Source organism: Sminthopsis crassicaudata, chromosome 1, assembly GCF_048593235.1.
Source record: "Sminthopsis crassicaudata isolate SCR6 chromosome 1, ASM4859323v1, whole genome shotgun sequence".
NCBI lineage: Eukaryota > Metazoa > Chordata > Mammalia > Dasyuromorphia > Dasyuridae > Sminthopsis > Sminthopsis crassicaudata.
Window position 1 is genome coordinate 629,106,582 of NC_133617.1, and position 14,225 is coordinate 629,120,806.

At 38.3% G+C, this 14,225-nt stretch overlaps 1 protein-coding gene across 2 annotated transcripts in view; it reads left to right on the forward strand.

Moving 5' to 3' along the window:
• Nucleotides 1-14,225, forward strand: part of GTF3C1 (general transcription factor IIIC subunit 1) — a 130,465-nt gene that overhangs the window by 97,985 nt on the left and 18,255 nt on the right. For both annotated transcript variants that reach the window (XM_074282772.1, XM_074282773.1), the window contains exons 25-29: nt 89-231; nt 1,799-1,880; nt 3,602-3,714; nt 5,835-5,897; nt 6,946-7,039. In XM_074282772.1, the coding sequence (XP_074138873.1) occupies nt 89-231; nt 1,799-1,880; nt 3,602-3,714; nt 5,835-5,897; nt 6,946-7,039 (495 nt within the window). The remainder of the gene's footprint in view (nt 1-88; nt 232-1,798; nt 1,881-3,601; nt 3,715-5,834; nt 5,898-6,945; nt 7,040-14,225) is intronic.

The following is a 14,225-nucleotide window of genomic DNA, read 5'->3' on the forward strand; positions in this document are numbered from 1 at the left end:
GGGAGCTACAGACAGTTGATTTTTAGACAAAGGAATTTGACTTTTTCTTGGAGAATCCTGATTTTTCTATCTTCCATATCTGATCTAGGTGAAAGGCCCATTTGTTCCATGGCAAGTTGTCCGGGATATTTTGCATGCCACTTTTGAAGAGTCATTGGATAAAACATCCCATTCAGTTGGGCGAAGAGCTCGCTACATAGTCAAAAATCCACAAGCCTATCTGAACTATAAGTAAGCTTTTTATAAAAACAAATTATTTTTTATCTGGTGTTAAGGTGGTTCTTAGAATTCTAGCTCTCAGTATTTAAGCTTTCCACATAGATAGGACAGATTTCATATACTGTATACATCTCATTTTTGTTATAGACCTATGATTTCATTGAAATAAGGAATTCATAATTTACAAAGGCCGTCCATGAATACAAACTGGCAAATTGTGTATGTTATAGTCTTAGAGAGTTGCTTGGGGTCTAATAGTTTAAATGACTTGCCTGTGGCTATACAGCTAGTTACTAGTAGGATTCAAACCCAACATAAGGCAGATGGGTAGTAGGCCTCTTGATTGATGAACATGAGTTAGGCTGACTCAAATCTAGATCTTGCGGAAGATAAAGCCAGCCCTTTATCCACTATGACATGCCTCTTATTATTTTACAGATGAAGAAACTGAGGCACTGAGAGGTTAATGATTTATCCAGTAGCAGTAATCTTAGAAGATCAGCAAAGGCTATTGTTCTTGCTAACAGATAAAATATGGCCATTAACATTGATCTTTGAGTCAAAAGACCTGAGATTTGACTTCTACCACTTAAGTAGTCTGGTGACATTGCACTAATAGAACCATGTTGGCACTATTCATTAACCCTGCAAAGAAAAGATTCCCTTTCTCAGATTAATCTCTTCAGGTGGCTCCTTGCCTCCATCCCCTTAGCCTACATTCTCCCATCTTTCCTATCTTTCCAGCACATCCCTTGGAGGCTCAGGGGATAGACCTTTGAAAGTTCCTTCCTGTTTTTAAAATATTAGGTAGCATATTGACCAGATGATTGGAAATCCACATGCCATCCTGAGTGAATTTAGTCTAGTCATTTTGGCTTTCTTCTCCTTGCTCCTAGAATTGGAAAATAAAGGCTGACACTGCTTATTGGTACCCAAGTATGATCATCTCTGAAATTCCCTTAAAGCCCATTGAACTTTATAGGTAAATCCATGTTGCTGCTGTAACCTTCTAAGGCACCCCAAAACATTTAAAATATCCAAAGTCTCCTCCTGGCCCAGTCATTCCTATAAAGCATTCTGTTGACCTGGATGTTCTTCATCCTTTTGAAAAAAAAACTGCTCTTGATTCATGGCAAGCATTGGTCACCAATCCATTTCCCTTTCAGATAGTTATCTGGTTCCTAGAACTGGTATCTTAAAGTTAGAGAGTTTGAGAAAAAAAAAGTAATACCAAAAGAGAATACCCATAGGGGAATCAACATCTCTGAGTCCCAGGCAGGAATTTAAGTCACTTTGCTACTTAGTAGTCTCTGAGCAGCCTCAGATTTTTTAGCCACAGAAGAGAGGAAATAATACTTGTGCTCCTCATCTCTTAGGGCAGCCATGGGGAAAGCACTTTGGAAACTTCAAAGAACTATTATTAATGTATTAATGTATTAACTTTTTGTTCTTTAAGATTGGCTTCTAGTGCAGTTGTTACAAATTAAACTGAAACACCCCTAGTCAGTTCTTTGTTATTTCAGAACACAAGGAACATTAAAACACATAAAATCATTTTCTTTATCTTTTCCTGATGCAGAGTTTGCCTTGCAGAGGTCTATCAAGATAAAGCTCTTGTTGAGGATTTTATAAATCGAAAACATAACTATCAAGACCCTGAGGTAAGAATGGTGTGAATTCTATGAGTCATTAAAAGTAAGAGCAGGGCAATTTCTGAACCACAAAAGAAGTCTCTTGCTTATTTGGTACTGAGTGTCTGTACTGTACTTTGACTGGCAAACATGGAATTTTTCATGACCATTTGGGAAATCTACTTCCTAGTTCCTTGAACTTTACTCAGCTGGCTGCCGTAATCACTTTTTAAATGAGGTTAGAACTTTAAATGCTCTTATGCCTCAGGCCTGCTTTGGAAAGGAAATGGAGCAGCTCTTCAGAGGTCATGTACAGGTTCTTTGCAAACTGTCAAACTTCTCTGGAGAGTGTAAGAACAAAGTACAAAGCTTGCTTCCTGAGAAGTCCCTTTCAACCCTGCAATTCTATATGGACTCCAGTGTTTCAGAAGCACAGAACTGTATAAAGATGGAAGGACACTGATTGGCAGTAAGTCTTTTAGATTGAAGACAAGGAAATTGGGGACAGGCAGCTGGCAAGTTAGTCAAATATATAATTTTTCCCATTTTACCTCTTTTGCTCTTCCCATTGTGTTATGAAAAGAATTTGGAGTTGGCAGCTGACAAAGTCAATTTTTTTAAACTGGATGCCAAATGAACCCAGAGAGCAGAAACTCTCCACATTTTTCATTTTCTGGACCTTCTCTTTTCCCTTAATATAACCTCGGTATACCATAGTGTTATATATACATGGCACTTCCTCTTGATAAACTCTTTCAGAGCAAAGTTTTTGTTAAATCTGACTCTGTATTTTTCCCAATGCTTGTGGCGCAGTGATTTGCATACAGTAGGTATTTAATAAGTGCTGTGAGTAGAACGCTACTGAATAAGATCAGACATGATCCTAACTGGATATGAATTAATATTAATGAAAGTGTCTATTGATCCTTTTTGGAGTCAGGAGGTTAGAGTTCATTTAGCAGCTCTAAAACTAATTATCTGAGCAAGCCTGAACAAGATAGTTCAGCTCTTCTAGTTTCAATTCTAAAATGAAAATAACACTATTTAGGCTACATTAGTAACCTTTTTGGGTTGTGTTGATAAAGAACTTTATTAAGCCATAGAGTGTATTGAATAGCTGAATGATGTGACACATCTGGAGTCAGGAATACTTATTTTCCTGATCTCAAATCTGTCCTCAGACACTTACCAGCTGTGTGAATCCTGGGCAAGTCACTTCACTCTGTTTGCCTCAGTCTCCTCATCTGTCAAATGAGCTGGAGAACGAAGTGGCAAACCACCTCGGTGTCTCTGCCAAGAAAATCCCAAATGGGGTCATAAAGATTCTGACACAACTGAAAAACAATAAGAAAAGTGCATAGAAATATAAATTGTTAATTTTCCCATAGTGCTGGGATAGTACAGACCCTCAGGACCAGCAAAGCCAGGACCTGGCAATCTTGTTGCTGTGATAACTTTCAGATGGGGTGGGGGTGGGGGACAAGGAAACAGAAGTGTGACCCCAATTTCCAGAGGGGTTTGACCTGTGTCCCTTTTTTCTTTTCTGTACATGATAGAGAAGTAATCTCTCTTGACCTCCCTGCCATCTGTATGTTGGGTCGGGTTTGGAGGTGTAGGAGGCGGCCGATGAGCCCCACTTCCTTTAGGGACAGGCTGATGATGTGCATTATGAGGTAACGGACTGGATGAGATAGCACAGCCTTCTTTGGGGAAGGGAAGGGCTTTAATGTTTCATCTTCTTCTTTCAAAAGGTTTGTGCTGAAGAGTTTAAAGAATTTGTGGAGAGACTTAAAGAGAAGTTCAGTTCTGCCCTAAGGAATCCTGACCTTGAAATCCCAGACACGCTGCAGGATTTGTTTAGCAGGTATGGCACAATTTCTATGGTCCATGATGTGAAGGAAGAAGTGCTGTCAGCCTGAGGCTCCCACATGTTTCTTCCCTGGACAAGCCATAGTATGAAAAATATGATGCTGCCTAATTGTGCTTGGCTCCACATTTAATGGTTGCCCTGAAACCTCCCTCTTTCCTTGGGCAGCCAGCCCAGACTGGTTCTTCATTCCCTCTGCCTGAGGCCTACAGTGATATTTGTCCTACTCACCTTAAGGATTTGAGGTAATTAATAGCCTTACGATACTGGAGAACTGTGGGCTATTGTTGGGTTCCTCATTTGATCAGCTTTGCTTCCGTTTCTGTTCCTGTTTCATAGGAAACTGACTGGGTTGTCATCTGTGACTTGTGTTCCTTAGTAGTATTCCACTTTCAGACTTTCACATTGATTAAACCAAATTGCCCATGCTTTGCTCAGGTTTACATAATTTCTCTGTTTTATATTTTCATTGGGGAAAAGTCCCTTCTTCAAATATTTTCTGTTTATTGATTCAAGTCCAGTTAGTCACAGGTTTGGTCTTACTCCATAGAGCTCATTTCATTTCAGCAAGCATTTATAAAAGAAATGCTTACCAAATGCAAGCCCCTGTGATGTACAGACTAGGAAAAATACAGAGCTAGATATGACACAAGCCCTGTTTTTAAGGAGCTTATGATCTACCTGAGAGGAATTATCTAGCACACAAAGAACAAAAGAGTAAGATAAGAGGAAAAGGAAGATCTAGTGGAAAATGTGGAAAATTAAGTTTTATCTAGTGCTCAGTCTAAGAAAAATCTACCTTCTTAACTTCCCAACACTGATAAAGTGTCCAATGTAATCTTGGAAAAAATTGTTTCTGGATGTCAGTTTCTTCTATAAAATGAAGAGATTGGCTTAGATGCCTTTAAGGTTACTTCCAGCGCTGTGATCTTGTGGTCTAAGTTTTTTGTTGTATGGGCAAAATTCCAGAAAACAACTTGCAGTTGATAGGACTTTATGTTTTCACTAAAGTATTCATAAAGTGAATTAAAATTAATTTATGCCATGATATTTTTTTAAAAGAATTTTATAATGCCTCTTAAGTTGGAGACCCAACCAGCCTAAACATATCAAATGCGATATAAAAGTAATGTTAATTCACTAGACTTTTGAATGTGACTCTAGATTGACTGTGCTCATCCTGAGGCTGGGGGAGTTCGGAGGGGAGGATGCAGGAGGAAGGAGGGGTATAACTAGAAGGTAGTTGTTAGAGTCAAGGTGAAGACCGGTATAGATAAGGCCAGAATGTCCCAAGGAGTCAGACTAAGAAAAGCTGACCTAGATTGTTAGGATTACTAAGTGAGAACTCAGGTTGTCTGGACAGTGACAAGGTGAGAATTCAGGTTTTCTGGACAATTACAAGGTGAGAACTCAGGTTGACTTGATAGAAGGAGCAAGCCCATTGGCTGAAGTGGTTCTTCCCAGAAGCCCTTGCATTATCCCACGCCCATTCTCTGGGAGGATAAAGAGGACAGCACTCCAGGAAGAGGAGGAGACTCTGAATTGCATCAGGCTTGACGGAGCTCTCTGCAGGAAGGGAAGTCACTTCTTTGGACAAGAGTTAACAGCAACTGCCTGGAGACAACGGTTCGTTACAGGAAGAAGAATCTGTCTGAGAGATTTGAGTAGACACAGCAGATCTCTTCCCAGAGAGCAATCCAGCAGCTTCTAGAGACGACAGCCCACTACATTTGGCGCCCCACGTTGGGCGCCAAATGCCAGAAAACCTGAATTCTCACCTTGTCACTGTCCAGACAACCTCAGTTCTCACTTAGTAATCCTAACACTAGATCCAGGCCTGACTCCATATGGAAAGTTGTTTGTTGAAAAAGGCCAAGAGGAGATCACTCAGATGACCACACTGGCCCCCAGGGCTTGTCTTTATAATCTGACATTATAGGATTCATCTCACTTTAAATCCTCTCCCCTTTAATTTTTAACCCCAAGGTTTGGGGCTGGGCCAAAGGTTTACCAATGGCCACCAAGGGATGGTAGATTATGTGTATCCTCCTGTCACTAATCAGACAATGCAAAGCCTGCTTTGAAGAGTTTAAAAGTTTCCTTTTCTGTTTCTTTAGGTACAGAGTTTTGGCAATAGGGGATGAAAAGGATCAAAGCAGGAAAGAAGATGAAGTTAATAGGTGAGTGTGGGAAGGCGTGCTCCCTGCAGTCCTGAGACCACCCTTTTCTTCTTAGAATTCTCTGCTTGATTCAAGGCAGTGCTACCCAATGAGAAGAACTCCGCATGTAGAGGCAAAAGACCTGGGTTTCAGTCCTAATTCTCCCACTTCCTAGATGTGTGACCTTGGGAGACTCAACTTCACTGTGACTCAGTTTCCCTGTTTGTTAAATGAAGTGTTTAAGGATTTGATTGATTAAAAATCAAAATGAGATTTAAATTTAATTAAAAACTAAATTTAAGAAAAATATTTCTAAAAAAGTTATTTGAAATTATTTTTTAAAAAATCATTACATTAATTGACTTTAGGTGTGTGATAAAGCAGTGTTATTTTCTGACCTCCATTTGACCAGCTTTTTTTTTTTTTTTTTTTAATAGCTTTTTATTTACATGGTATATGCATGGGTAATTTTACAGCACTGACAATTGCCAAGCCTTTTGTTCCAATTTTTCCCCTCTTTCCCCCCACACTCCCCCACATGGCAGGTTGACTAATACATGTTCAGTATGTTAGAGTATAAATTAAATACAATATATGCAAACATGACCAAACAGTTATTTTGCTGTATAAAAAGAAGTGGACTTTGAAATAGTGTACAATTAGCCTGTGAAGGAAATCAAAAATGCAGGCAGACAAAATTAGAGGGATTGGGAATTCTATATAGTGGTTCATAGTCGTCTCCCAGATTCTTTCTCTGGGTGTAGCTGGTTCAGTTCATTACTGCTCTATTGGAACTGATTTGGTTCATCTCATTGTTGGAGAGGGTCAGGTCCATCAGAATTGATCATCATATAGTATTGTTGTTGAAGTATACAATGATCTCCTCACTTGGCCAGCTTTAAAACATTTCTGCATAGAATATCTGCTAAGGAGATTCAGTTCTGGGAAGAATTTTTTTTCTATTTTGAATGTCCAATATTTTGTGAAACTGCTGACTCATTTTTATCAGTATTGAATTCAGGGGGTCTTCATGGTTTGACATTGTTGTCATCTACATGTTCTGTTTCAGTGTGGATGACATTCACTTTCTGGTACTGCAGAACTTAATCCAGAGCACTTTGGCCCTCTCAGATAATCAGATGAAGTTATGTCAGTCATTTCAGGTAGGTGTCAGATTGGTATTTTTTCCTTATGCATGGGGTTTGCTGATGTTTCTAGATGTTGCAGAAGAGGTTTCCATTTACATCCTTTATGTTCTATCACTCTCTAGTCCATGGAATTTGAGAGGAATCACTGTTCTTCAGCAGAGAATTGAATATCAGCAGCATTTAGGACAGGAAGTTGGGGAAAAGTAAGGAGATGGGGAGATGTTTTATACATACACACACACATATACATATATACATATACATGTGTGTCTATATATAAACATATATATATATATATATATTTGCACAGAACTTTTAGTTGTTTGTGGTTACTACATGCTGAAAATACAATGTCCTTTAAATCTTCTCTTTTTCCAGAGAATTTAAAAGAGCTTCTTTCATTTATCTGTTGGATATCCAAATGAAAAAGATAAAAGGGAAATTAAAACATATAACTGTTTAATGAAAACTTATTCCCACACTATTCCTCTCTTTTAAGAGATTTTACTGCCTTTTTTTAAAAATTAGTTATTATTAGTTAATATTAGTTAATGAAAACTTATTCCCACACTATTCCTCTCTTTTAAGAGATTTTACTGCCTTTTTTTAAAAATTAGTTATTATTAGTTAATATTAATGAAAACTTATTCCCACACTATTCCTCTCTTTTAAGAGATTTTACTGCCTTTTTTTTTTTTTTTTAATTAGTTATTATCTAAGTAAAAACCAGCTTTTAGGGAAAGTGGATTTGGAAGCCAGTACCTCCATACTCAATCCATTTTTGTATCCCAGTATACCCCATTCTTTAAATTTATGGAGATCCTTATTCTTTTTCTTAGAAGTCAGTACCCCTTCTTCTGTCCACCTTCTCTTCCTTTATTCCTTAACAAATAGCACAGTAGCATCTCTACTCTTCTCCCATTTCATCCTGAAGCTTGCCATAGTGTTTCTTGTCAGTACTGTGGGGGGGGGGAGGTAAACGGAGCCCAGAGGACTCAGCTACTCAGCTTACATCTGTGAGGAAACTCCAGACAGGCTTTCTTTATCCTAATAGTAATCATCATGATAGTAATTTTATCTTTTCTTACAGCAACCCTTTGAGATAAATCTACAGTTGCTGTGTGATCTCATCTATGTGGCTATTTCCACAAGACATCCTGCCCCTGCTTCTCTCTGCAGATCTAATCACCACCCAGGCAGGTCCTCATCACCTCTCACATGCACCATTAGCACAGCCAACCCTCACATAAATTAATGTGGCAATTACATAGCATTCTATAACATATAAAATACTAATATAACAACATATCAGACCAAAGCAGAGGCTTGACCATGTCCATCTCCACTACTCTCTGCCCTCTGCAAGTCTTAAAAGTTGATTGGAAGGTAAATGCATTTTGTGCTGCCTGTTAAATGTGATTTATGCCCCCAGAAATCCTGAGCACGGGTCTCTCTCTCTACCATTCAGATACCAGTAGAGCACCTAGACTCTTGATCAATGGCCCTTCATTCCACTGCCTGAGTGGCCTATCTTCTGTAGTGACTACATCTCTCTCTGTGTCCCTCTGCTGGCATCTTTTACAAAACCCTTTTCTTTTGAAACTTCTTCAGTGTTAACATATTGCAGCCCATTCATCTCCATCACTGCTTTTCAAGTGCCTTTGGGTGTACCTTACCTTTCTTTGTCCATCTGCAGAGTCTGTCCAAGATAGATAGCCTGATGGACTAGCTCTCCGCATAGAGAGGGAACTTATAATATCCGTCTTCTAAATGAAAAAGCTGAGATGTTTTCAGAGAGATGCAGTGGTTTGCCCAAAGTCAGATAGCTAGTAAGTGGTAGAACAGGTGTTCTGACTTCCAGTCTAATTCTTTGTTCCCCACATTGTGCTTCTTTTTGGACATGAATCCTTCGGACATGATTCACTTTGTATTTAGTTTTAGCATTGAAGGTCAGTGCCTGTTAGCTTTATGCTTAAAAACTACTTTGATAAATGAGAGGGACAGGAACTTCATTTGGAAGAAAAAGAGATTTATCTTTAAATTAAGATTTTATTTGGTTTTCATTTAAAGCCAGCATGCATATATCTCTATACATACACACACATATATATATGAACACTCTTAATATCCTAAGAAATTAAAGAGGGAATACTCATTGCTTTGACCACAAGAGGGAGCCCAACAGAAATAAAAAGAAAAAATATTTTGTCTTTGAAGTCCACAGTTCTGTGGTGACTCATTCAAAGGACACGCATTCAACAAATATTTATTAGTTATTATCTGATGTTTGCAAAGCATTGGTGCTAGATGTTAAAGGAGATGCAAAGTTGAGAAAAGACAGCTGTCCCTGCCCTCATGGAATTTACATTGGGATAAAATGAGGGGAAATATATAATCAAAAATCCCCACAGATTTAACAAAAAATTTCCTATGAAATCCAAAAGGTGAAGTGTTTTTTGAGGGGCTAAGGACTCTCTAAAAAATTGAGAGTAAAGGGTCAAAAAAGAATTTTTTGAAGAAAGTGGAATTTTAATTGGATTTTAATAGAAAAAACACTTAAGAAGATTTGAGCAGAGAACTAACCTACTTCCATCTGAATTCTATCAGATGCTCAACAGATGCCTCTTTTTGTATTCAGAAGAGGAAAGCTGCCACTCAGAGTTGGAACATGTCATCCTTCCCTCCCCATCAGCTCCATGCCAACTCAAGCCTTTTCTGTCTCCAGTGTCTCTTGTATCTATTTCTGTCTCCTGCTGCACACTGTCCTAAGACAGGCCTTCATCATCTCTCACTTCCACCATGAATTAGTAGTCTTCTACTGGCCAGCCTACTGCTAGTCTCCCTGCTCACTAATGAATCCCCCAAACAAATTTGTAGACCACACAGTTGACCATTTCAGGTCTCTGCTCCAAAACCTGTATTCATTTCTTCCAGCTTCCCTAGGATAAAATGCAGACTACAAAGTCGTCGTCATTGTTATCATCTAATTTAAAAGTGCTCTTCAAAGTTACCGGTGATCTTTTAGTTTCCAAATCCAGCAGCCTTGTCTCTGCCCTCTTTCTCCTATCACTGGTCACTCTCCTCTTTGATTCTCTCTTTTCTCTCAATTTTTGGGACACTAACATCTCCTGGTTTCCCACCTGCCTATCTTCCCACTTTAGTTCTGTCTCCTCTACTGGATCATCAGTCAGTTCATACCCTCTAACTGTAGGTGTCCCTCGGTTTGCCCTGGGTCCTCTTTTCTTCTTTCTCTATACTTAGTGATCTCATCAGCTCCCATGGTTTAATCACCATCTCTATGCTAATGATTCTCAAATTTACCTTTCCTTTCCCACTCTCTCTGCTGACTTCTCTCATCTCCAACTGAATCTCACACTGAATGTCCAGTGCACATATTAAATTCAATGTATTCAAAACAGAACTCAGTATCTTTCTTACAAAATTCTTCCCCTACCTTCTCTGTTATCATAAAAGGTTCCATCTGCACTATCTCTCCTCTGATCCTACCTCCACTGGCTACAGACCCTCATCACCTCCTGCCTGGACTGCTGCAGTAGCCTGCTGGTGGGGCTGCCTCCCTCAAGTCTCTTCCCACTCCAGTCCATCTTCCACTCAGCCTCTGAAATGATTTTTCTATAGCACAAGTGGGTCTGACTACATAAATTTCAGTGGCTCTCTATCACCTCCAGTATCAAATAGAAAATGCCCCATTGGGCATTCACAACTCTTCATGATCTAGTCCCTTCTACCTTTCCAGTCTTCTTAGACATTGCTTCCCACCATGGACTCTTCAAGCCATTGACACTGATTTCCTGGTTGTTCCACGAACAAGATCCTTCATCTCTCAGCTCCAGTCATTTTCTTAGACCATCCTCTTTGCTTGAAACATTCTCCCTTCAACTTCTGACCTCCCAACTTCCTTTAAATTGTGGCTAAAACTCCATCTTCTGCAGGAAGCCTTCCCTAACCCTTCTCAGTTCCAAAGCCTTCCCTCTATTAATCATTTCCTATTTATCCTGTATTATATAGCTTGCTTTCTATATTTTGTTTGCATGTTGTCTCTCCTTTGACATTGTGAGTCCCTTGAGAACAGAGACTTTTTTTCTTTGTATCCTTAAACTTTAGGACAATGACTGGCTTAATAAATGATTGATCCAGCCCCCATATTTTTAGAGGAAGTCACTGGGGCCCAAAAGGCAAAATAGTAAGCTCAAGGTCACAAACCCTATACCGGGCAGCTAAAGGAAACCCATGTTTTCTGACTTATAGTTTAGTGGTTTTTCTGTTCCACCTGAATGCCCCTCTGCCTTTCTGTACTGATAATTATGAAATCCCAAAACTAATTCTGTGCTATTTGGAAATGAATGTCATAGCAGGTGATTGCTGTGGAATCTGCTTGATCGTGCTGGAGGACCCTTCATCATGACAGAAAGGTGGATGTTTGGGAGCTCCTTCAGATCTAATTAAAGAGCCCATTAATGAAACATTAGGGAGAGTATCCAAAAGTCATATTAATGTTCCTTTAGACTCTATCTTAAGACACAAAGATCAGAAAAATAATATTGGGGAAAATGAAGGGGAAAAAATGGAGGTTTTTGGAAAAAATGGAAAAACTCCCCTCTAGTTTCTGCCATGTGTATCTGTGGATTTTTATTGTGATGCTCATTTATTTGTGTTATTTGTGACAACTAAAATTGTTATATTAATACAATCTTAGGTTATGCTGATGTCCAGGATGGGGACTGGACTCTGTGGTTAAATATTTTCAATATAGGGCCCAGTTTTGGTATACCACGTTTTAAAAATGAAATCAGGAAGCTAGAATATGACCAGAGGAGGGTATTTAGGATGATGAGAGGTTTGAAAATTATCATATGAAGAAAAATTGACCTGAAGGAAATGGAAGAAGAGAAATCTAATATTTAAAGAGCCTACCCATAAGAATATATTGCCTCTGTTTTCTCCCAGAGGGCCGAAATATAGAATCAATTAAGGGAAGTTAATAGGCAGCAGTTTTTGTCTCGGCATGAGAAAATGCTTGATAACAATTCGCACTGTCTAAAATTGGAATGGCTTGCCTTGGGAGGTAGTGAGTTCTTATTCATTATTGTGAAAATCTCCTCTACTAATGAACTCATTATCTTTTCCCCAAAACCCATTCTTCCTCCTAACTTCCCTGTTTCTGTCTAGGTACCACTATCTTCCTAATCACAGAGGTTCTCTAAATTGGTGTTATCCTTACCTCCTACCTCTGCTATCTTTTACATCTGAGTCTTCTCTGCCACCACACTAGTTAAACCTTCATCATCTTTCACCTGGAATATTGCACTAGCTAGCTTATTGCTCACCCTGCCTCATATAACCACCCTTTTCAATGCAGCCTGCATTCTAAGTGATTTTCCTAAAATGACAGTCTGATTATGTCACTTGATAAACTTTACTGGCTCCAAATATCAGCTCCTATTTGACTTGTAAAGCTCTTCACAACTTAGTCCCAACCTACTTTTCCACTTCTCTTTTCTTACCTCTCACCCTGGATCTTGCTGGTCCAGCAAGATTGGCTATCTTAATGTTTCTCGCACATAACACTCCCATCTCCTAGCTCCTCATCTTTCTACTAGCTGTTCCCTATCCCTGGAATATATTCGCTTCTCTCCTCACTTTCACTTCTTATATAGTCTCTGGTTTCCTTCTATTTTCTATCTAAAACCTTTCATGATTCCTTTTTCTTCCACCAAATTTAACTTGTAATTATTTTGCATATGCTAATTTATATGCCTGTTCTCTCCCCAATAGAATGTAAGTAAGCTACTTGAAGACAGGAGGTATTTCATTTTTGACTTTGTATTTCTAGCAACTATTACAGTGCCTGAAATGTAGTAGGTAGACATTTAGTAATTTATATTGATTTTTTTTAATTTAAAATTTAAATGCAACATGGAAAAAGAAAAAAAAATTGTCATCTGCAGAGCAGAACATACAAGAAGATTCAGAAATATGAGACAATAAATTTCCATTTCAAGAAAGCCTTTATAATAAATACTGCACACTGTATTCAGAGCTGCCTATCTTTTCTTGGTTTCCTTTGTTCTCTGCTATGCACGTTTTACTTTATTCTTTTTTCCTCCTTCTTTCCCCCGCCCCCCCCCCCCAAGGTTTTGTGTGTACACACAATGCCCGCATATGCATACCTCTGTGTGTGTGTGTGTGTGTACATATACATATACATATCCATGCACAGATACATATATACCCACACATCTATATGCCCATGAATATACATATACATAATCACACACACATGTGTGCACACATATATTCATGCACATCTATGTAGAGCCATACTATGCTTGTTTTTTTCCTGTTTCTCAGGGGGATAGATAACATCATTCTTCATAAATCCTAGTCTTTGCCTATTTTTCTAAATCTACTAATTCATCATTCCTATACTATATCACTATTCTAATGTTATACTATTTGGTTATTATAAATACTCTAAAGCAATATTTATTGATGTGGCTGTCACATAGTATAGTATGACTATTTTTCTCTTTTTGAGATCAATTATTATTACCTCTGCTTTTTTTTTACTTAGTAAATTCTACTACTTTATTATTTTTGTGTTTATCTTTTATTTCTTATCCCTCTTGATTCCTCTGTTTTACTTCTACATCCTACCTTGCCTTGCTATTACTTAGTTACCCCATCTCCAAGGATCTCTCCCTCATCCTCTCCCCCCTTTTTCTTCCCTCTTTGTTCTATTCCACTTAATCTACACACTTTATCCCATTCCCATTAATCTATACTGTTTTATTCCCAATTCCCTACATTCTATTCCTTCTCCTTCTTGTTTCTTTATAAATTTAGAAGATTTGTATACCTTTCTAGATACAGATATATATAAATATATATATATCCATATAGATATAGACAGGTCCCTCTTTAATCCATTCTTGATTGGAAGTAAGTTCCAGAGCTACCAGCCTCCTTCCCAATCTAATTTCTCTGCATTATTTCTTCTTTTTGTACTTCATTTGTATAACATAATTACTATTTTTTCCTACATATTTTTACTATTTAGAATCACATCATATTCAGCTCTACTTCAATCTTTTTTCAAATTACCCATTTACTAGGGACAATCTTAGACATGTGGTTTATGTTTCTACGTGTAACTTAAACAGTTTGTCCCTCGTTACCT